General features: G+C 44.8%; 1 protein-coding gene across 1 annotated transcript in view; it reads left to right on the forward strand.

Moving 5' to 3' along the window:
- The window catches only part of IGF1R (insulin like growth factor 1 receptor), a 352,725-nt gene that overhangs the window by 273,558 nt on the left and 54,612 nt on the right, over positions 1–24,555 (forward strand). Inside the window, exons 5-7 of the mRNA XM_010593853.3 lie at positions 6,272–6,420; positions 11,473–11,617; positions 22,992–23,206. Coding sequence (XP_010592155.1) covers positions 6,272–6,420; positions 11,473–11,617; positions 22,992–23,206 — 509 coding nt within the window. The remainder of the gene's footprint in view (positions 1–6,271; positions 6,421–11,472; positions 11,618–22,991; positions 23,207–24,555) is intronic.

Raw genomic sequence — 24,555 nt, forward strand, 5'->3', positions numbered from 1 at the left:
GCTCAGACATGCCTCCTCTCTCCGCCATCTTTACCATTTCTGACACCAACTGTCCCTGCCACAGCACTCCCTGCTTCTTTGCTGGGTTTGATAACCTGGCCACCCACAACTAACAGACATTACTTACGATTATGGGGTTTATTAGGGAAGTAACAGTTATAATTCAGACTCAAGAACACTCAGAATATAGTTCTTCCATCAGGACAGACTCTTCCCAGCCATGCTTGCAGGCACACCTCTCCCTGGCCCTCAGTCTTAGCCCAGAAAAGCACTCAGCTTTCTCTCTCCCTGGGATGGGAAGCCCACCATGCCATCTCCTGCTGCTGAATCGCTGTTGCCACCACTTCGCACCATCTTCAGGGTTACAGCTCGATCACTCCGTCTTCTGCTTCCAGGAGCTTCTCAGCGTAGGGATCCCAGGTCCAAAGGACTTGCTGGCTCCTGGCTGTTCTTCCTGGGTAGTGGTGGAGTCTTCTCTCCTCCCACCTCTGGGTGGCTCATTTCAAACCCAGCAGGATGGCAAAACTGACCAGTCCCATTGATGGGCCGCAATTATACTATCGCATAGTCCCGCCCAGTCACTTGGATGGGAGTTACAAGACTATGGCTAGGAAGAACATAAAAGTGATCCGTCGCACTGCAAGCCACCCTCCGTCTTTTCTAGCCATGGTTCCTTCGTATTTGGAGGATAACTTTCCCCTCTCAAGCACTTTAATTGTCCGAAACAGTCAGTAACAATTAGTCCTTCAACAGAGAAAGATTCCACCAAAAAAAAAAAAAAAAAAACCAAACCCACTGCCGTTGAGTCAATTCCAACTCATAGCAACCCTGTAGGACAGAGTAGTACTGCCCCATAGAGTTTCCAAGGAGCGTCTGGCGGATTTGAACTGCCAGCCTCTTGGTTAGCAGCCGTAGCACTTAACCACCATGCCACCAGAGTTTCCAAGGAGTCTGCAGGGTGATGTTATTCAGGTATCATCCATTCAGGTCTGCTATGAGTGTCCATCTGATGTGGTATGTTTTCCAAAGGTCATCTCGGCTTCACCCTTCCTGGTATCTGATAAATATATAATTGAGAGAAGGTTATTCCCTTCCTCTGAATCTCATGAGGCATCAGCATAGCAAAACCTTTAAGGGACTTTAGGTTCAGCCACTGTACTCAAGCCCAGCTGTACCTCCCCCTTAGTCCACTCTTTGACACTTAGGGCTCCAACAATTACAGTTTTTACAATCCCAGTTAACTCTGTTAATAACCAGTACTCACAATGAATCATATAATCCTATCAACATCTTCCCCCACCCTTTCTTCCCCAGACCCATTAGGAAAAAAGGAAACTATTCAGTGGGGATTCTGCCTTGCCCCCCTCATCTAATGTGAGCACACTCATGAAAGTGTGTAAAGCCACTTCATGCCTTTGTCTCCCCCGTTTACATAGTCAGTGTTTTAGTTGCACATCACTATCAAACTAGTACTGAGGAGACAAGCATGTTCCTGGTCTTGAAGAATCTTCTCTTCTCATTGGAACTTTGAGTATCTGCATCCATAAGCAAAGTCCTGTCCAGAGCAAGCCATCAAATTGTAGCAGTTTACACCAGCTCACCATGTCAAACATCTTTCTCTTCATTGGGTCGGGTTCTGGTCAGCTCATCCCTAGCCATCCAAGCTAGGTCACAATGGGTAGCAGCCTTAGGTTCGAGAGTTTACACACACCTCCCAGCACTTGGGACAGTCCCTTCACACTGTCATCCCTGTCCCCCGTGGGGTAGGTCAGTGGGTTCCACCCATAAACATAGGAGTCCACATAACTCCCTTTACTTCTGACTAGCCAGCCCTTCCTCTCACTCTCTCATCCCTAGCCCCCATAGGCTGGGTCCATAGGTAGCGCTGGAACATGTCCAAACTCAGCCCATCTCTTTATTTGCTGTACTTCTCTTACTTCCATTCATTGAGTGGACCCAGGTGGTTACCACAAGTGAGCAGGCCAAGCTGTCTACTTGCTGGCTCCCTTTAAATTCCAGTCCTGGAAGGGGGTTCCTTCCAATGGGCAGTGATTTTTCCTGCCTAGATGCATCCAACAGCAAACTACTTGCTGGAAATTCAAAAAGCAAAAGTCACTTTTTGTTTTGGCAGGTCCTTCATTCAAATGCAGATCTTCCGTCCTCTCAGCAGTTCTAGGTGGTTCTGCATGTCTTTTCAAATGCAAAATCCGGGTGGGGCTCATGTTTGTGACCTAAGCAAGCACTCTATACATAAGGCTACTGGCTTGAAACAAAAGCCTGTGTTTCCCCTGGGCAAATTCTAGTTCCCCTTTTAGCATATCCAATCAAGTATTGGCTGACGGCAGAGTTACATGCTGTCTATAATCTGTAATACCCAGTATTCATTTCTTTCATTTAGGTCTGTTTTTACAACACTAGCTAGGAGAAACATTCAGTATCCATAGTACATTCAATTAGACACATAATCCTAAACTCATTACTTTATTTTTTCTTATTGTACTTTAGACGAAGTTTTACAGAACTAGCTTTTTTTTGAACAATTAGTACACATACTGTTTTGTGACATTGGTTGCCACCTCCATGACATGTCAACACTCTCCCCTTCTTGACTTTGGGTTTCCTATTAGCAGCTTTCCTGTCCCTTCCTGCCTTTTCATCCTTGCCCTTGGGCTGGTTTGCCCGTTTAGTCTTGTTTTGTTTTATGGGCCTGTCTAATCTTTGGCTTTGAAGGATAAACCTTAGGAGTGACTTCAGTACTGAGCTAATAGGGTGTCCAGGGGCCGTACTCTCAGGGTTTCTCCAGTCTTTGTCAGACCAGTAAGTCTGGTCTTTGTGTGTGTGTGTGAGAGAGAGTTAGAATTTCATTCTGTATTTTTCTCTAGCTCTGTCCAGGACCCTGTATCGTGATTCCTGTCAGACCACTCGGCAATGGTAGCCAGGCATCATCTAGTTGTGCTGGACTCAGTCTGGTGGAGGCTGTAGTACTTGTGGTCCATTAGACATTTGGGCTAATCTTTCCCTTGTCTTTGGTTTTCTTCATTCTCCCATGGTCCAGATGGGGTGAGACCAGTAGAGTATCTTAGATGGCCACTCACAAGCTTTTAAGACCCAGACACTACTCACCAAAGTAGGATATAGAACATTTTCTTTATAGACTGTGTTAGCCAGTTGAGGTAGATGTTCCCCAAGACCGTGGTCCCCACAGCCTCAGCCCACTAATTTGGTTCCTCAGGGAGTTTGGATGTGTCTGTGGACCTTCCATGACCTTGCCTTGGACAAGTTGTGCTGGCTTCCTCAGCAAACACATAACCCTTTTAAAAATATTCCAGTTTTGTCTTCTCTTCTTAACTATCTTCCCATTCATATGCATATGGCCTTGGGCCTCTGCCTGGGTGGAACCAGTAGACCCTGGTCCCCCTATCAATCATCCTGCTTATCTGGCCTGGCTTTTGTCCCAGGCCACTCCAAGTGGGGCTTTTCTCCCCTCAGCTGCAACATAACCTTCCCTTCAGCCATTACAGGCAACAGCAACCGAAGCAGCCACCCAAGAATCAAAAGCTTCACCTCCTGAGCCTCTTTGCTCTTTCTCTTACAAAGTCCGTGCTCTCATGAGTCTGGAGCCATTGCAAAGAATCTCGCTTCTGACACCAACTCTAAAAACAGCGTAGAGGCAGAGTCTGACCTCCTCTCTCTTCATAAGGGGGAAGGAGAATCAAGATCAACAGCCCAAGGCTGATTCCTATGAGGTAGAGGTCAGTCGTGGCTCTTCTTTCTGCCATCTTTACCAATTCTGACACCAAATGTCCCTCCCACGACACACCTCTACTTCTCTACTGGGTTTGATAATTCATTGCAATGGCCACACAGAACTCACAGACAATACTCTTGATTATTGGGGTTATTATGGAAGTAACAGTTACAGTTCAGGCACAGGAACACTCAGTATACAGTTCTTCCATCAGGACAGTCTCTTCCAGTCGTGCTCACAGTCGTGTCTCTCCCTGGCCCTAGGCCTCTGCCTAAACGTACTCAGCTTTCTCTCTCCATGGGATGGGAAACCCACCACGCCATCTCCTGCTGCCAGGTCTCTGCTGCCACCACTTCTCACCATGTTTAGGGTTACAGCTCACTCTCTCCCTCTCTGTCTCCTGCTTCCGAGAGCTTCTCAGCACAGGGATCCCGGGTCCAAGGGACATGCTGGCTCCTGGCTGTTCTTCCTTGGTAGCAGTGGGCTCTTCTTTCTTTCCCACCTCTGAAGTGGCTCATTTTAAACCCAGCAGGATGGCAAAACTGACCAATCCCTTTGGTGGGCCACAATTACCCTATTACAGTCCCATCCAGTCACTTGGGTGGCAGTTACAAGACCATGGCTAAAAAGGACCCAAAAGTGATCCATTGCATGGTACTGATACCACACCACTGAGTATTACTTGGCAGTAAGAAAGAATGAATTATTTATGCACGTAACAACATGAAGGGGTCTCAAGGACATTATACTGAGTAAAAAAGTCAGTCTCAGAAAGTCTCATTCTATGTTATTCCATTTATATAACATTCTTGAGATAAAATTATAGAGATGGAGAACAGGCTAGTGGTTGCCAGGGGTAGGGATAGAGGAAGGGAGGTGTGACTGTGAAGGGGTGGCATGAGGGAGGTCTCTGTGGTGATGGAAGAATTGTGTCTTGGTTTCCCTGGGGGTTACACAGATCTACAGTGTGACAAACAACAGAACTCTGCACACACATTGTACCAGTGTCGACTCCCTGGTTTTAGTGATTGTATTATCGTTATATAAGATGTAAACTTTGGAGGAAACTGGGTGAAGGGTACGTGGGACCTCTCTGCACTTCCTTCCAACTTCCTGTGAATCTGTAATTATTTCAAAATAAAAAGCTTTTAAAAAGGGAGGTTGGGGGGATAATATGGGCATGTTGATAAATTAGAAACAATAGAAGACCAAAACACAGAGCTGAAGGGAAGTTGCTACCCACCTCGAAATGTGGATGCTGAGTATGGTGTCCAAGGTAGGAGGACTCTGTGCTCCACTGGGAGGCCCAGGTCTTGCTGGACTCTATGGAACCTTGCCTCTCATTCTCCCAACATGAAATAAGAAAATACCAGGGCAATTTTCTTAAGTAAAGCAAAACAAAACCCTGCATCTTTGGCTTAATTATGCAACAAAAGTTCTAAAGGGAAAAAATAGACTCTAATGAAAAGAGCTGTAACTGACACTATTTTCCTGAATGTCCTTTATCTTTATGAGGTTTTAAAAGATCATTTAAGAACAATAATGTAAATTTATTGACTTCCAACTCACCATCCTGTTACACATCCCATCAGGTTGTAGTATTTATTTTGTTTAGAAATTGACCCAATTTTCTGATTCTTGTTCTGTGTACAAGCTGTAGAGCCCACAGGTTCAGCAGCCCTGAGTGGGTTAGCATCTTGTTCCCTGTTTCCTAAGTGACAGTAGAGAGCAGGAGAAGTGCCAGCCCCTCCTCTGCACTTAACTCATGTGCCACTCAACCATCCTTGACTTTTGGTGGCTTGTGGCATATTGAGGATAACATGTGAAATAGGAGCCTATTACAAAGTAATGGAAATTCCTTGCTTTTATTGTGTATGCCGAGAAAACAACATTTGGATCAATTTACAAGTTTCTGCAAAACACTGTCAAGAAATAATTTCAGTTGTGCTTTAGCAAGAAAATCAGGGATCTCTGCTGTACCACATGCCTTTGGAATCCGTCACTGAGCTTTGCTGGGCACTGATTGCCGGGGTTGGACTCCTGTTAGTGGCAGAGACACTGCCATCCCTTTGCGGTCCCTGTTGACTCTCCCAGCAGAGGCCACGCCATCCAAAAAGCAGTTCTGTTCTCCTTGGGAGCCCCCAGGGCTTCCTCTCCGTGAGGCTGTTTCTCCCACATGGAACCATCTGGCTCCCCAGTCAACAGCCTATGATACACACATGCCTCAAGGATGCATCATGGATTTTGTCCGGAAACAAGCAACAGGCTTTTCCTTTGTAGGCACTTTCACCGTTTGGTTGCAGCATGAGTGGATTATCCCAGGTGGGCTTGGGGAGGAGATATTCTGTGATCACCTGAAAGCCTTCAGACTAATTGCAAACTAGCTGCCTTTTTTTTTTTTTTTAACAACCTGTACTGTGAAAACAGCAATGAAAATAAGAGCATAAACTTAACAAATTTTTCAGATGCAAGGAGGCAGACTCAATTCTCTGTGTGTTTTGTTTGGTTCTTTCTCTCCCACAGCATGTACTGTATCCCTTGCGAAGGTCCTTGCCCCAAAGTCTGTGAGGAAGAGAAGAAAACAAAGACCATTGATTCTGTGACTTCTGCACAAATGCTGCAAGGATGCACCATCTTCAAGGGCAACTTGCTCATCAATATTCGACGAGGCAGTAAGTGTTCTGTCCGCTGGGAGAGATGGCTGGGTCTCTTGGTTTTCTTTTGTTGCTGCTTCCTTGTCTGTGAGTCACAACTAAAATATGGGCCTAGAAAAACAATGGTACATAAACCCCATGCACAAGGCTTCTCCTTTGAGTTTCCCTCAAAGATTTAAAAAGAAAAAAAGTTTTGAAAGACAAGACTGTCTTTCTTAGCGATCGGCACAGAGTTTATACCGGTAAAGAGGGCCATCCCTCCTTTCTGGTAGTCACATCTTAATGTAGGAGACACCCGTCCCGGTGCATACAAACCGCAGAAGAGACCAATGGATCAGAGGTACGACTCGCGGAGCAGACTCCCACTGTAGCCAGATCCAAACATCTTTTAGTACAAAGAGTTTTGGTTAGCACTTAAGTTGATTGAGATGATTGAGTAAAGGAAAGAGATTAGTGGTAGCACTTTAAAGGTCTTGTGAAGTCCAAAAGAGTGTTTGAGCTCCACATTTATATCTGAGAATGTGAGGTTCACAAGTATGTGCCATCTTGTACTTGAGACTGAGTCTCACCCCTGTAGGATCCACCACTATTTACAGCAGACGGAATTCCTGGTAAGTTGCTTCTGAACTGCGTTTGTGCGAATCATTTCCCATTGACTTCTTATTCTGTGATATTTTCCCTGCCAAACTTTAATTGACAAGGGCTTCAAATACTGTTGCCTTCAATTCTCTGCCACTGGGACTGCCAAGATACTGATAGTTTCACAAGCTAGAATAAATACAGTAAGAACACCTCGAAGTTGAAAGGGAATTTCTTTATAAATCCTTTTGTGAAGAAATTTCTTTTATGGTTTTTTAAAAAAGAAATGACCAATGTATCTATCCTCTGAAATTTGCTTTTTCTTAATAATTTTTTTATATGAGTGAATTACCTTCTAATGGTTTGCAGATGACAGAAACAAGTATTTGCTTGGTTCTTTTGAGTTTTTCTGATATCCTTGGTTTTTCTTAATGCCCCCTACACCTCCACAAGGGAGGTAATTTTGCTTCCACACAGCTAGAACTTCTTACCTTCAAAATATTTCTAAAGTTTTATTCTTTAGCTTTTACTATGTTTCTTGATTTATTCTTGATTTTCTCATTCCTTAGACCATACCTTTTAAGTATCCAATCCTTTTTCATCCTCCTATCCTGAAGCTTGCTCTTGAATGTCGAGCAGCTAAAGCAAAAGGAAGAAATGATGAAGTAAAAGAACTGAATAGAAGATTTCAAAGGGTGGCTTGAGAAGACAAAGTATTATAATGACATTTTCAAAGAGCTGGAGATAGAAAACCAAAAGGGAGAAACACACTCAGTGTTTCTCAAGCTGAGAGAACTAAAGAAAAAATTGAAGCCTCAAGTTGCAATAGTGAAGGATCCTATGGGGAAAATATTAATGCAGGAAGCATCAAAAGAAGATGGAAGGAATACACAGAATCGTTATACCAGAAAGAATTAGTTGACATCCAACCATTTAAAGAGGTAACATATGATCAGAAACTGATGGTACTGAAGAAAGAAGTCCAAGCTGCACTGAAGGCATTGGCGAAAAACAAGGCTACAGGAATGGACGGAATATCAATTGAGATGTTTCAACAAACAGAATCAGCACTGAATGCTCACTTGTCTATGCCAAGAAATATGGAAGGCAGTTTCCTGGCCAACTGACTGGAAGAGATCCATATTTATGCCTATTCCCAAGAAAGGTGATCCAACCAAATGTGGAAATTATTAGGAACAATATCATTAATATCACATGCAAGCAAAATTTTGCTGAAGATTGTTCAAAATTGGCTGCAGCAGTATATCGACAGGGAACTGCCAGAAATTGAGGCCAGATTCAGAAGAGGACGTGGAACCAGGGATATCATTGCTGATGTCAGAGGGATCTTGGCTGAAAGCAGAGAATACCAGAAAGATGTTTACCTGTGTTTTATTGACTATACGGAGGCATTCAACTGTGTGGATCATAAAAAATTGTGGATAACATTGCAAAGAATGGGGATCCCAAAACACTTAATTGTACTCATGAGGAACTGTATTGTACATAGATCAAAAGGCAGTTGTTTGGACAGAACAAGGGGATAATGGTTTAAAATCAGGAATGGTGTGCCTCAGGGTTGTATCCTTTCACCATACCTACTCAATCTGTGTGCTGAGCACAAATAATCCAAGAAGCTGGACTGTATGAAGAAGAACGGGGCATCAGGATTGGAGGAAGACTGATTAACAACCTGCGTTATGCAGATGACACAACCTTGCTTGCTGAAAGTGAAGAGGACTTTAAGTACTTACTGATGAAGATCAAAGACCACAGTCTTCAATATGGATCACACCTCAACATAAAGAAAACAGAAATCCTCACAACTGGACCAGTAAACAACATCATGATAAATGGAGAGAAGATTAAGTTGTCAAGGATTTCATTTTACTTGGATCCACAATCAACACACATGGAAGCAGCAGTCAGGAAATCAAAAGATACATTGCATTGGGCAGATCTGCTGCAAAGGACCTCTCTAAAGTGTTGAAAAGCCAAGATGTCACCTTGAAGACTAAGGTGAGTCTGACCCAAGCCATGGTATTTTCGGTCGCATCATAGGCACGTGAAAGCTGGACAGTAAATAAGGAAGACAGAAGAAGAATTGATGCCTTTGAATTGTGGTGTTGTCGAAGATATTGAATATGCTATGGACTGCCAAAAGAACAAACCAAATCTGTCTTGGAGGAAGTACACCCAGAATGCTCCATAGAAGAAAGGATGGCGGGACTGCGTCTTACATACTTCAGACGTGTTGTCAGGAGGGGTCAGTCCCTGGAGAAGCACATCATGCTTGGTAAAGTACAGGGTCAGTGGAAAAGAGAAAGACCCTCAACAAGATGCATTGACACAGTGGCTGCAACAGTGGGTTCAAGCATACCACCAATTATAAGGATGACACAGGACCAGGCAGTGTTCTGTTGTGTTATGCATGGGGTCGCTACAACAACAATCCTGAAGAGAAAAACTTAATCCATGTCCTGACGCATGCCACAACATGGATGAAACCTTGAATATGTTATACTGAGAAAAATAAACCAGTCGAAAAAGGACAAGTACTGTATGATCTCACTTATATGAAATAAGCAGATGTACAGAAACCAAAGATTATTAGTGGTTATCAGGGGTAGGAAGGAGGGGAAAAGGGGGAATTTTTGCTTAGGGGACATTGATTTTATGTTAATAGTGGTGAAATGATTTGGAAAATGATAGCAGTAATGGTTGTGCAAAATGGAGGATGTAGTCAGTGTTAGTGAATTATGTAGTAATTGCTGAATTGGTGAATGTTTTGTTGTACATATTTTCACCACAATAAAAAAATAATAATCCATGAATTTAATCCATGGAGAAGTGTAATTTGAGGAGAAATTGGTACATATTTATGCGTGACGATGAAATGTGTCTTCAGTATATGTACAATATAGGAAATCAGTCAGATTTAGGATGATGGGACAGCTCACGGAAAGGCCTTGCCCCATCCTTGGCTAAAATGCTTGTATCCTGCCCTAAAATTAAAGAGCTCTTCCTTGAAACATCAACTGCAAACAATCTTTAGTCTTTATACCTTGAGTTTCTCCTCGATTTCTCATGGAAGGCCATTAAACTATACATTAAGTATAGGGCCTTATGTACAGAGAAGAACTTGCTCCATAGGGTTTTCAAGGCAGTGTCCTTTTGGAAGCAGGTCTTCAGGTCTTCAGACCACCAGTTTTTTGATTAACCACCTTTTAACCATTTGCGCCACCTGGGGACTCCATGAACCTCCAGAAAAAGAGCCTTTTTTTTTTTTTTTTCCAATTCAAAGTCAAATACAACCTTCTATTAAGTAAACCATCATGAATTAGATACAGTAAAACCCCATTGATTGAATCACACTCAATTCATTATTATATTTATTATAATTTTGGCCTAAGTTGAACTGAAGTTTACTTTTTTTTTATTGACTGTGAGAAAAAGGTAGGCTCAATAAGGTTAAGAGAAATAGTGGTTTATTGTAGATCAATTGTTTTTTTCTTATGCATTAGCAACGATTTTTCCAACCCTTTTCTGATTATGAAACTAATACAGGCGCATTAGAGAAAACCTAGAAACACAGAAACGAGTTCTTTAGGTCACCTACAGATAGCCATTGTTAACATTTTGGTGTGTTTTCTTCCAGTCTTAGTAAGACGGAATCTTTAAATATAGATTCCTGTATCTTAGGAACTAGAATTCAAAGGCGGCAATGGGAGTTGGTAATGAGACCGAGAAAGCGTTTATTTAGCCATGCCCTTGAACTGTGGGGGCAGTGCTGTCTGTTGACAGAGTGTGTTAAAAGACGTCCCCTGGATTTGTCAGCCCTCACTAATTGGCAGTCTGGTATTTATGATTTTGCGTTCTGTTCATCAGCCTGGGAAGCTGCAGCACCTAGTCCTGTAGAAACTGCCTCTCAGGCCTTACCTGGGAGTGGTTGTGGAAGGAAGGCCAGCCCTAGGGAAGTGCCTTTTTGGGAAAAGAAAAGTCCTGAACATCTCAGCCTGCCCTACCCAAACAAGACCTGCCACTTAATTGTTCTCCAGAGGTGTATTTTAAAAACAAACCATGAAAACACTATGCTGAGTAAAGTAAGCCAGTCACAAAAGGACAAATATTGGGTGATCCCACTTCGATGAAATACCTAGAATAGGCAAATGCATAGAGACCAAAGTTTATGAGTGGTCACCGGGGTGGGCGGGGGAAGGGAGACAAGGTGGTGTCGTTGCTTGGAGGACACTGAGCTTCTGGTAATAATTTAGGGTGATAGGGAAATTTGGAAACAGATAGTAACGGTGGTTGAACAGCTTGATGAACATAATGAATAACGGTGAATTGTACACGTGGAGATTGTTGAAGTGGTAAATGTTTTGTTTCATATCTGTTTACCACAATTAAAAAAAAAACAAAAAAAAACCCCCGAAGTGTGTCACCCTTAGGCTAAGTGAGCTGGTAGTAACACTGCCCCTCTTTGTTTAGATAACATTGCCTCGGAGCTGGAGAACTTCATGGGTCTCATCGAGGTTGTGACGGGCTACGTGAAGATCCGCCATTCCCACGCCTTGGTCTCCCTGTCTTTCCTGAAAAATCTCCGCCAGATTTTAGGGGAGGAGCAGCTAGAAGGGTAAGGACTCCCAGTTTCATGAGCTGGCATTCTCGTTTTACAGAACAGGTAGTGTGCCTGTAAAATCTGGGTTACTAGGGTATTAACCTTTTTTTTCTTTTTAACAGAAGGGAGATGTGCTGGTCAGGCCGGTGCCGCCTGGGTCAGGCCCCACCTTGCCTGAGGGTCCACCTCCTTGCCAACAGTCATGATGCCCTGTCTTTAGGATATTGCTGTTTTGGAAAATAAGGATGTTTTCACTCTTACTGTGTCATGACCCATCAGCCAAGGGTTGCACGTCTGACTTGGGGGCTCTTCCAGCCAGGAAGTCTATCCAATATGCTTAGCTCACAGAGAAATCATCATCCCATGACCCGTATCTGCCTTGGATACTGGACTCGACTCTAAAAGTCATTCCAGCTTTGCAAAATACATTGGAACACGAGATCTGGAGACTCATGAACAGTTCGTTTTGTTACAAAGAAGTCTTGATTTACGAATTTGTTTTCATTGATTAGCTTATAGGATTTGCACTACTGATGGGATTTTTGCCTCCTGCAGGGACGTGCTGTGTGATAGGAGTTTTAAAGTAACTGTTGGCTTTTCACTGGAGGCTAGATAGAAACCTGTGCATACTGCTCGCATACTTTCTTCCTGGGAGTCAGCCCGGGTGTACCTTTGCATATATGTTTTTCTCTTATATCCGCCCTTTTAAATACAGCTCATGCCTGGCTTTAAGCTAACACTTTGAGATAAGAGGCAACTCATCTATTAATGAGTGAATTCCTTATAAAGTGAATTTAGGGAAGTAATTTAGGGGGAAAAAGGAGATGGGAAGGTCATGGGAAGGGTTGTCCTTGCTGATTCTTGGCCCCAACCGGATAAAGTTAACCGTTTAAAGGTTTCTGTACAGCTGCCCAGTTTTTCTCAGGCTAACTCTTAGGCAGTCTTAAATTTTTAAATTCCACCATCTCATATGGCTGAAGAGAGAGGAAAGCTCTTCCTTCTGTCTTTGAAAAGCTCAGTATCCTCCCTACTGGGAGCACTGATTCTTTAGAAAAACATCTTTCTTTTTTAATTGTGCTTTACACGAAGGTTTACAGAACAAACTAGTTTCTTATTAAACAGTTAATACACATATTGTTTTGTGACATTGGTGGCCAACCCCATGATGTGTCAACACTTTCCCCTTCTCAGCCTTGAGTTCCCCATTACCTGACCCCTCCTCCCTTCACATCCTTGCCCCTTGGCTGGTGTGCCCCTTTAGTCTCATTTTGTCTTATGGACCTGTCTAATCTTTGGCTAAAGGGTGAACCTTAGGAGTGACTTCCCTACTGAGTCAAAGCGGTGTCCAGGGACCATACTCTCGGCATTTCTCCAGTCCCTGTCAGATGAATAAATCTGGTCTTTTTTTGTGAGTTTGAATTTTGTTCTACATTTGTCTTCAGTTCTGTCCAGGACCCTCAGTTGTGATCCCTGTCAGAGCAGTCAGTGGTAGCTGGATACCATGTAGTTGTGCTGGACTCAGTCTGGTGGAGGCTGTGGTAGTTGTGGTCCATTAATTATTTGGACTAATCTTTCCCTCGTGTCTTCGGTTTTCTTCATTCTCCCTTGCTCCAGAGGGGGCGGGGCAGGTGGAGTATCTTAGATGGCTGCTCACAAGCTTTTAATACTCCAGACGCTACTCACTGAAGTAGGATGTAGAACATTTTCTTTATAAACTATGTATGGTAGTTGAGCTAGATTTCCCCTGAGACCATGGTACCCAGCCCTCAGCCCAGTAATTTGTTCTCTCAGGGAGTTTGGGTGTGTCTCTGAAGCTTCCATAACCTTTCCTTGGTCAAGTTGTGCTGACTTCCCCAGTATTGTGTACTATCTTACCCTTCACCAACATTACCACTTATCTGTTATCCATTTAGTGAAGAAAACTTTTCTTGTTGCAGATCCAGGAAGGCTACCCCTGTGCCCAGCCCAGAGTGACTCTGGTCACCTGTGTGGCAAGGCAATTTGAGGTGGTGCTTAGTGATTATTGTATCAAGTATTTACATGAACTGTAGCTTGGCTTTTTCCTCCAAGTGGTGTTTGTGTTTATGGAATCCCCCACGTCAGGAAGCACTTTTTCTGTGGCAGATGGGGATTTTTCACCTTTCCTGCTGGTTAGACACTTTTTTTTACTCAGTCTGAGCAGTTGATAGACAGGTGAAAAGTGAGAGGAGAGTTTCATTCATTCTTATTAACAATTACCTTTTAGTTGTGTGTTGACTACAAGTATATGTGCCTAAAGATAGTTGAAAATTAAATCCAGATTTTTATTTGCAAGAATGTTGTTGGTGTATTCCTTATTGTCTAAACTTTTATAAATCCTGAAGTATCAGTGGGATCTTTTTAAGGATTCATGTTGTTGCTCAGGTGTCTTGGGGGGTTTCACAGGTAAGTTCCCAGGCCTCTGCCCGGCTGTTAGTGTTGGAGGTGGGAGCAGAGGGCAAAGGGGCCTCAGGTTTTCACAACGTGCTGCTCATCGATAGCCCTGTGGAAGGGCTTCCAGCCTTTGACTCCCGCCTGCTCCTTCTCAGAGACTTGGTCCTTCTATAGCTGGGGCTCTAGAGAATCTTGCCTTTCTTTTTATTTATTAAAATATTCTATTGTGTGTTTGGAGAAAATGTACCTGACAAATTAGGTTCTCATTTAACAATTTCTCTACATACTACTCAGTGACATTGGTTACACTTTTCACAGCGTGTTGGCACTCTCATTCGTATCCATCCATGTAACAACACACATATTTTTAGGTTACTCTTGCTGTTGTTGCAAAATCGTACATGTTGTGGCTTTTCCCAAAACCATGCCTTCTTCTTGCGTGCTTCTTAGTGTCATCTTTTACCTTGGTCAAGTTGTGGAGATTTCACCCTTACTCGGTATTGCCTTACCCGTCATCACAATTAACGAAAATGTTTCCCCTTCCTGCTTCCTCCCATCCCTGGTAACCACCAAAGAATGTTGCTTTCTGCACATGTACCTATTCTTGTCTTTTTATAATAGTGAGATCATACAGTATTTGTCTTTTTGTGATTGACTTATTTCACTCAGCATAATGTTCTCCAGGAGCCCTGGTGGCACAGTGGGTAAGTGATAGAGCTGCTGACCAAAAGGTCTGCAGGTTAAATCCACCAGCCACTCCTTGGAAGCCCTATGGGGCAGCTGTACTGTGTCATTTAGGGTTCCTATGGGTCAAAATCAACTCGACAGCAACAGGTTTGGTTTGTTTTGGTTTTTAATGTCCTCCAGGTTTGTCCATGTTGTAATGTGTCTTGAGAATTTATCATTATTTTTTATGGCTGCATAGTATTCTACTGTGTGTACCTACCACAGTTTGCTTATTCACTCGTCTGCTGATAGGCAGTTAGATTGTTTCTATCTTTTTGCTATTGTGAATAATGCTGCAGTGAACACTGGTGTGCATATATCTGTTCATGTCAGTAGTTTTAGTTCTGTAGGAGTGGAATTGCTGGATCATAGGGTATTTCTATTTCTAGTTTTTTGAGGAAGCACCATACCTTTTCCCGTAATTGTTGAAGCAATTTACAATCCTACCAGCAGTGGAGCAGGGTTCCAGTCTCTCCCCAACCTTGCCAGCATTTGTTGTTTGCTGTTTTTTTTTTTTTTTTGATCAGCGTCATTATTACAGGGGTGAGATGGTATTTCATTGTGGTTTTGATTTGCATCTCTCTGGCTAATGTTCAAAAGCATCTTTTCATATGTTTATTGGCTGCTTGAATGTCCTCTTTGGTGAAATGTTTGTTCATGTCCTTTTAATTGGGTTGTTTGTCTTTTTGTTGTTGAGTTTTCTATATAATTTAGAGATAAGACCCTTACCAGATATATCATTTCCAAAGATTTTTTTTCTCAATCTGTAGGTTCTGTTTTTACTCTTTTGATAAAGTCTTTTGATGAGCATAAGTATTTAATTTTTAGGAGCTCTCAGTTATCTGACTTGTTTTCTGTTGGCTCATGCATTTGTGGTTGTGTTTGGTAACCTATTACTGAAAATAATTAGGTCTCATAGTTTTGTCCGTGTATTATCTTTGAGGAACTTTATAGTTTTAGCTTTAACATGTAGGTCTTTGATCCATTTTGAGTTATTTTTTGTGTATGATATTAGGTTTGGATCCTGTTTCATTTTTCTGCATGTGGATATCCAGTTTTGCCAGCACCATTTGTTAAAGAGACTGCTAATGGACTTTGACTCCTTGTCGAAAATATCGGCTGCCTATTTTTATATAGATGGGTGGATTTATCTCTCGGCTCTCAGTTCTACTCCCTTGGCCTATGTGTCTATCATTGAACCAGTACCAGGCTGTTTTGATTACTGTAGCTCTATAGTATGTTTTGAAATTGGGGAGTGTGAGGCCTCCCACTTTGCTTTTCTTCTTCAATATTGCTTTAGCTATTCAGGGCCTCTTTCCTTTCCTTATGAAGTTGGTGATAATGTTTTTCCATTTCAGTAAAGAATTTTATTGGGGATCTTGCTGTTCTTAATGGGAGTTGGGGGTCTCTCACCTGTGACCAAAAAAAGTGCAGCTCAGCCTCACTGTGATTAACTCCACAGGAGCTAATTTCTTGTGTGGCCAGTAGCAATAACTGCTTTCTTTGACTCAGGAACAGTTAGCTCCTGCCCATTTACCTGCTCCCTGCCCGCCTTAAGAAGGGAAGAGAGGAAAGGAAGATGATAAGTAGATAAATGTGGAGAGCACAAAGCAGAACTTGCAAAGTACCAGGAGGGAAATATAAGGAACATGCCATGGGCATGAAGGAGAGTCACCTATCTGATTGAGAAGACCAGAGAGGCTTCTGAGAAGAGGTGGCCTCTGAGGTGGGCCTTGAAGGGTTTACAGAAACACTCAGAAAGCAAAGGGTGAAAAAGGGCAGTTCAGGGAAGGGCAGCAGATACAAAGGCAATGAGTCGGGGCATCCTGGGTTTGGCAGATACTGCTGGAGAGGTTAAGTGGCATTAGGATTACGTAAGGTGTTATGCATCCAGGTGTGAAGGTTATAATCTGGGTAGGCAGTGGAACGTATTCGAGGTTTTTGAGTTGAGGAGCGTTAGCGGAGCTGTCTGCAAGTTTAATTTGTGTGTGCTTTGGGTTTAATCCAAGGTAACTTTTATCGCAGTGGTTCTCAAACTTTGCTACACATTAGAATCAACTGAGGAGCTTTTAAAAAATCCTGATGCCCGGATTGTGTCCTGTCCCAGTTAAAGCAGAATGGCCAGGGGTGCGACCCAGGCATCAGTCTCTTTTTTCTAAAGATTCCTAGGTGGCTTCAGTGTGCGGGAAAACTTGGGAACCACTGCTTTATTTCTTCTCACATACCTGTCCCAAAGCACCTTCCTTTTTTTTCCCTGTACGTAAACATTCTCTCATCACGCTGCTGCCTTCAGTGTGCCATTTTCCTTGAGCCTCTGTTATAGCCGGTGAGAACATAAATAGGATGAAAATAGGCTCAATAGGACAAAAGTTTTTCATCTTTTATTTGATGGAGAGCAAAAAAATTCAAAGTGTGGAGATCCTTCACTTACCTGACAACCTCTGCTTTTCAGTGTGTCACTGGGACCCGCCCCAAGAAGTCTCCTGAGCAGCCAGATTACTGGTGTCAGGGCCAGCACATGGAGTCCAAGCATGTTACCTAGGGGAATGAGGCAGTGGTGGATCGGTGGTAGACTTCTCGCCTTCCATGAGGGAGACCCAAGTTTGATTCCCAGCCAGTGTACCTCATGCCCAGCTACCTACCACCTGTCTGTCATTGGAGGCTTGTGTGCTGTTACAATGCTGAATAGGTTTCAGCAGAGCTTCCAGACTAAGACAGACTAGGAAGAAAGGCCTGGCGATCTTCTGAAAATCAGCCAATGACAACCCTGTGGACCTGGAGAGTCAGATCCACAACCCATTATGGGGATGGCACGGGATTGGACAACGTTGTGTTCAGTCATGCATGAGTCTGGGGCCAACTCGATGGCACCTAACAACAACAACAGTGCCCTCTGCTTCTCAGTCAGAGCCAATTACCTTCACATCACTCTCAGTTTGAGCCGATTTTAGAGTCTGACTTCTGAACTGGCCGCATGTAGGCAGCATCACAACAGAGCAGAGCCAGGGGGGTCCACTGAAGATGGGGACGCAGGCAGCACCAGGCAGCCTTCCGTTTGCCTGGAAGAGCCCAGACAGCCCAGCTGCCCTTGAGGGCATTGCCCACTTCAGGCAATTTGACTTATTTCCAGGGTCATGACCTTGTACAGTAAGATAACCAGGATGGTTCTGCTGTGTGCAAAAGAAATGGATTTCATAATCCAGGTGTATGAGATTTCTATAAAATGGCTCATTTTTAAGCACTTGAATAAGAGTATTTCAGGTGTCTGTAAAACTTCCGTATTTGGAAAACCTTATTTTCTGATGATATCCGATAAATAAAGATTCAAAATTCAAATTCTTTGGTGCTACCAAGGACTGTTGCCCTAAAATAGGTGGAGGCGGTAGGTTAGGAGAATGGAAATTCTCAGATTCACACAAGTACCTCTGTGCTCGTGACTCCACCACTGGGCCTTATAATGCTCTCTGTTTCACTCCACTTTCCTGTGGCTCAAAGACTGGGAAAATGTGTCCACACAAGACTCGTATGCAGATGTTCACAGCAGTATAATTCATAATAGCCTGCTTTCCCCCTCCCTCCCCGAAATACCCACTGGGAACAATCCAAATGGCTATCAGTAGATGAATGGATAAACAAAACGTGGTGCAGTGGAATACTAAAAAACCAAAAACCAAACCCACTGCCGTCGAGTCGATTCTGACTCATAGCAACTACTCAACAATAAAAAGGATTCAACTACAGATCCATGTAACAACACGGGCAAACTGCAGAAACATGCTGAGTGAACACTGCCAGACACAAGGCTACATGTTATATGATCCCATTAATATGTAATTTCTAGAAAAGGCAAACACTGTGGAGACAAAAAGCAGAACAGTGGTAGCTGTGGGTGGGAGCAGGGATTGACCACAAATGGACATGAGGGAACTTTTGGGGTGATGGGCATGTTCTAAAACTGGGGGGTTGTAGGTGGACAGCTGTGTAAATTTACGGGAGCTCATGGAACTGTGCAGTAGGTAAGTTGTACTGCAGTAAAGGTGTTACATTTTCCGAGTATCTGCAAGGCACTTGTGCTGTTGCACTTGCTGAACCCCAAGATGGCCTAAGTATTGGACTTACAGGGGTTGTGTAAACCAGCCCATTTGCAGATTGGATGAAGGAGCACCTCTGCAAAGGGCCAGATCCTTCCTGAAGAGTCCTGTGAGGCTGGAGACAGCACCGTGTGCTGGGCTCTGATGCCCCCTAGAGACGGCCATGAAGAGAGGCCATTTCTCCTCCGAGAAATGAAAGGGGGTGTCTGATTGGTTGTGTATTTGCACATTTTTTCTCAGTATGTCAGGGCTCTAATACGTCTGCCCGGGCTGGAAAGAGGGGAATGTCCCTCCCACATCCTCAGTCTGGAGACCTTGGCCTCAGCCCATGTCCAGGGGACAGGGCTTTCCTGTTCTCTGGGACTTTGTTGCAAGGGACTTTGACACTTCAGAGAGCAATTCCCCCACACATTTGTGAGGTGGTTTTAAGTTCATAGTATCCTTCTATATTACCTCGTTCACGTCTTCATGCTGGCGTGAGGCCGGAAGAACAGGAAACCTCTCCAGTTTGCAGTTGAGAAACTCCAAACCAGAAGTCACTTCAGAGCTTTGCCATAGAGTTGTTGCTTAGGAGATGGCAAAGGTGAGGCCCAAACCCTGAACACCCAAAGGTAATGTTCCCAACCCTGTACCTAGGGTTGTCTTTTGAGTACCATTCAAATCAGTAGTAGTTACAACGACTCTTTTCTTCCCCACGGACTCTTTTCTTCCCCACCTTCCTGCCTTTTGTTGGAGCAGGTGGGGCGATGGTGGTGTTGACAAACAAGAGGTAAGACAGCCACCAATAGAACGAGTAAGTGCATAACACATGGCATTTAGAATATCAATACAAATCATATACACATGTCCTCCAGGAGACAACTCTTCTGAAAGAAGGGGGAGCCTAACCCAAGTGTGTCCTCTCACCTGGAGATCTGTCTGTAGGTTGGCAGGTGGGGCCTACCCAAGTATAGACACAAAACAGCAATAAATAAGTTTTTAAAAATATTTTTTGAATGTAAAGGCAATGAACTTAGAAACAATTTGGAAATAACATTTAATGAGTAATTTATTCAAATAACTATTTCATCCAGGAAACAATGGAAATTTAAGGCACGTGTATTTTGAAGATGTGCAGACCAGTCTCTATCCTTAGGCCATGACTTCGTTCTCACCTGACCATGGAAGGAATGTGGGGGGAGCCGGCCCCAAGCTGGGGTATGAAACACAAGGACAGTATTGACAGGCATCGCATGGATGGCTTGATTATTATTTTGATGAGGGTCTCCTTTTTATTTTTCTTTAGCTTTCACAGCCTCTATAATGCGTGGGTTTTATTAATATTGGTATCCTGGCTTCCAGCCTTCTTGATGTTGTAAAAAATGTTTGTGTTTACTGTGAAGAGATAATCTTGCCTTTGAAAGTGATTAATCAAATACATGGCGTTTCAGTGTGCCTGCCATTCATTTGTCACGTTGCTAATGTATAATTCAGGCTTCCCCCGTGGGGAGAGGGGTGTGTGGCTCAGAAGCCATTCAGGTGCAAATTCATGCCTTGCTAGTGAAATTAGTTAGGAGGAGCCTCACCCTGGCTGAGACGGAAGTTTGACCAGAGGGAGCCACCTCGGCACAGTGGTTAAGCTCTTGGGTGCCACCTGAAAGGTTGGCAGTTGGAACCCACCAACACTCCATGGGAGAAAGATGTGACAGTCTGTTTCTGGAGAGATTTACAGCCTTGGAAGCCTTGTGGGGCAGTTCTACTCTGTCCAATAGGGTCACTGTGAGTCGGAATTGACTTGATAGCAATGGGGAGATGGGTTTTCCTGGTCCAGAGATTTCTTCACCAGCAAGGAGATTTGGTTCCATGAGGCTAACTCAGGTGCCCAGGGGAAGCCAGACATATTGAGGGTGCTGTCAGACCTGCAGAGCCTTCTTCAGAGCCAGGAAGATTCTGCAGACACGAATGTGGCCTGGTGATGACATGGTTGACGTCAAATCAACTGTGACTCATGATGACTCCGACTCATGACCCATGTTTGTATCATAGGAGGCATCTGTTTCCACCTCCAACCCTCTTTTTCAGCTCCTCAACTGCACTGATGCCCCTTACCCGGCAGTGAGAGAGAGGAGAAATGGACGGGTCTGGCCCAGGGACATAGATCTGACCATGCCTGTCCCAGAGCTTCCTCCTGGACACAGGGCCTTTGTTGCATATACCGTGTCTGGATTCATGTGGATACCACCTTAAGTTGCAAGTTCTTAACACTCTGTTTGGTGACTGTTAACACGTGAAGATACTTAAAGGAGGGTTTGTGTGGAGCCTGGACTGGAATGGAGGAGCTGTTTTTGGCTGTGCTTGTTGGTTCACTGAACCCTTTACAGTCAGGACTCCAGCCTCCCCTACCCCCATCGCAACCATCCCTACCACCATCACCTCCCCCACCACCACTCCCATCTACCCCGCCCCCCACCATCACCCAGCACGTGTGGGGCTGGGGAACCCAGTGCCTGGGAGGTGTTGGACTCCAGGCTGACTGGGCGGATTCTGCCTCAGCTCTATCATTCCTTTTGGGCAAGAGAGTCATTAGCAGGCTCACTTGTTAGCTGCTCAAACCCCTTTTCCTACAAATGACTGAAGTGGGCGTCAGAGCACACTGAGCGCCCTCCGCGCCTGTGTGGCTCATCAGTGAGCCTCTGCTCCTGGATCCCGTCTCTGCCCCCCGTCTGACAGGGACAGTCTCTGCGACTTCCCAGAGAAATGCCACAGTCTGCTTGGCAGCGTTCTAACTGGGTCTCAAGCTCCAGCCTAAATGCGTGTGGGCCGAGGGCTGGACAGGTGCTTAGGGGTCCCCGCGTGGGGGTAAAGAGGACATTCTCCAGAGAGGTGTCCTGACGGCCGTGTCATCCAGGGCAGACGGGCTTTGGGGTGACAGTCCTGGCTCTGTAAAGGGGCTGGGCTCCTTCTGTACTGTGTGTTTGTGTGTTGGATCTGTGCATAAATCTCAAAAACAGTTCTAAGTGCTGTGCTAACTGCTAAACTCAGTTGCCTACATAAGGCATGTGAATGTGTCTCAGAAAGACACTGAGGCTAGGGAGCAGGAGGGCGAGGGGGTATTTGAGGGAGGTGGAAGCAGAACCTAGTGCACAGAGGACTCGGACTGCAGCCTGGTGCTGCCACCTTGCTCCCCAGGGAGCCAGAGAGGAAGGTGCGCTGCTGTGTGTGCTCGCCTCCCCGGAGTGGAAATCCCTGGTACCAGGGGAGCCTGCTTAGATGCTGCCTGCTTCCATCTCCCCTCTGGTGGACCCTGGGTGTGCTGCTGCCTGGTTACTCTCTGGGGCAGGAGCTGGGTCTGCCTGGTCAGCTTTGGGCCTCCAGAACCTTACCCACCCACCCCCCCTCCACCCCGTGTTCAGTACCCCTGACAGCAGTGGTTCTCAAAGTCCAGTCCTTGGACCAGCAATATGAGCATCACCTGGGAACCCACCCTAGACCTGCCGAATGAGAATCTCTGCTTTCCAGGTGATGCACTGCACACTTAAGCTTTGAGGACCTCTGCGTAAGACACGGTGGCTGTTGCCTGGACAGGTGGCCCACGGAGACTGCCACCCTGGGCTGTTTCTCACCCCCATGTCTTCTCCAGGGCCCCAAGCTGGGGCTTTGCAGGGTGGGGCGAGGTAGGAGGAGTGAGCAGGCCCACGGCTGGTCCACTGTGAGTCTGTCTCCCTGTCCTGTCCTGCCTGCTGTTTCACCGTACCCTCCTGATTAGGCACGGATGTGATTTACTCCCGAGGATAATAGGAGACTTTCCACAGCAAATATGTAAGCCGTTCTGGTTGGGTAGCAGCGCGTGTCTGTTCTCCCAGGTCCCCCTCACAAGCACATTGTACATGCTCTGAGAAAAATAACCCAAGGCAGTTCTAGGGAATGAATCGAGTAACATCCTCCAACTTGGGAAGCATTATTTTTGGTAACAGAGATCGTAAAATTAGTGTACTCTTGATTTCAATATGCTGTCCTTGAACCAGTTGGTTGCCACTGTTAACAGTAACTTTCCCTCGTTATAGAGTGTTAATAGCTAAGTTGATGATTGGCAAGAGGACCACGTTATGGAGCCGCGTGCTGAGGAGGGGCTGGGTCCATGGGAAAGGTGAGTGCACTGATGTCCTTTTCTTTTCTTCTAGGAATTACTCCTTCTACGTCCTGGACAACCAGAACCTGCAGCAGCTGTGGGACTGGGACCACCGCAACCTGACAATCAAAGCAGGGAAAATGTACTTCGCTTTTAATCCCAAGTTGTGCGTTTCCGAAATTTACCGCATGGAGGAAGTGACAGGGACTAAAGGGCGCCAGAGCAAAGGGGACATAAACACAAGGAACAACGGAGAAAGAGCCTCTTGTGAGTGGATGGTGCGACAGTTACAGACCTGTGTAAAATGGCGACTTCATGGGTTTCCCTGCTTGTTTTACTGGGGGAGGGGGGCACACAACGCCACCTTCACTAGCCCTCTGCTCCTGCATATATATCCCTGAAACCAATAGTGGGGCAGGTTCATGACACTTTCATATTTGCAGATATTCCTTAGCATCTCTCTGAGTGTGGTAAACGTTTATAAACAGGTTCTCACTCCGATTTTAAAGGGGTGTTTACAGCATACAGGTAGTAACTGTCTCTTTATATACTGGCATACCGTTAGATTACTTTTCGAAGAGCCAGCCCTCTCCTGTCCTGAGAGTGAACTCACTGGGCCCTCACTGTCCCTTCAATGTCCCCCAGAGTGCCAGTGGGAAGGGGCAAGAGGGGGCCCAGCTACCAGCACAGCCCATGTAGGCCAGCAGGTTCCCATCCCTTGGACAGAGCTTTCACCCCAACACAGGAAAGGTGGAGGGACCCGGCACCTCTGAGGTGATCTTGCTTTTAAAATTTATAACCTGGTATCTATTATACAACTTTTACTCTCGTATCTGAGAGATAAAAGTACATTCCTCTCCTAACCCTGTATATAAAACTGGATTCTGTTGTTGTGGGTCTGCAGAGTTAAAATTTTTTTTCTCCCTCCACCATTGGCTTTTAATAAGGAAAAAAAATGAGAAAAAGTAGGGTGATTTAAATAATCAAGGGTGATTTGCACACATATACACAAAGAGGAAGTGAATCTGTACAACTATTAGCGTTTGGGTTGGTTTTCTGGTGTCTGGATTTACCTGGTAGACACCTAAGTTGCTCAGAAAGTGTTTTAGAGCAAAGACAGCGAGTGCAAAGCTGGAGGGCGTCTTTACCTCCTTGGACCCCAGTGCTTGTTCTTTTCCCCTATCCCACCTGCTAAAGTCCCTGGCACGCTGCCCTTTCAAACCATGGCAAAAGGTAGATGCATCAGAGGGTTTTCAAAGAGCTTTTGTCCTTAGGGTAAGCCAGTCTGACCTATCAGATCATGAATATAGCAGCCACTTGTTTTCCTTTAAAAGCAAAGTCATGGTTTTCTTTCTAAATAACATTTCACTGGGAACCCTGGAACATTTTCCTGATCTTCATGAGCATTTGAAACCCTAGAGTCTTCCTGTTTGGGACTGCCTTTAGTCTCTCAGCCTCACCCCGTGCGTGGAGTGGGATCAGGCAAATATGGGGGTGGAAGACAACCTGTAGGAGGGCCTGGGATCTCCCTGAGGACAGGCAGTTGGGTCTCCCATCAGTAATTCTGCCCTGCTTCTCCTTGTAGATTGAATCTGGTCCAGAAACAAGAGGGCAGG

The sequence above is a fragment of the Loxodonta africana genome, chromosome 13 (assembly GCF_030014295.1).
Source record: "Loxodonta africana isolate mLoxAfr1 chromosome 13, mLoxAfr1.hap2, whole genome shotgun sequence".
NCBI lineage: Eukaryota > Metazoa > Chordata > Mammalia > Proboscidea > Elephantidae > Loxodonta > Loxodonta africana.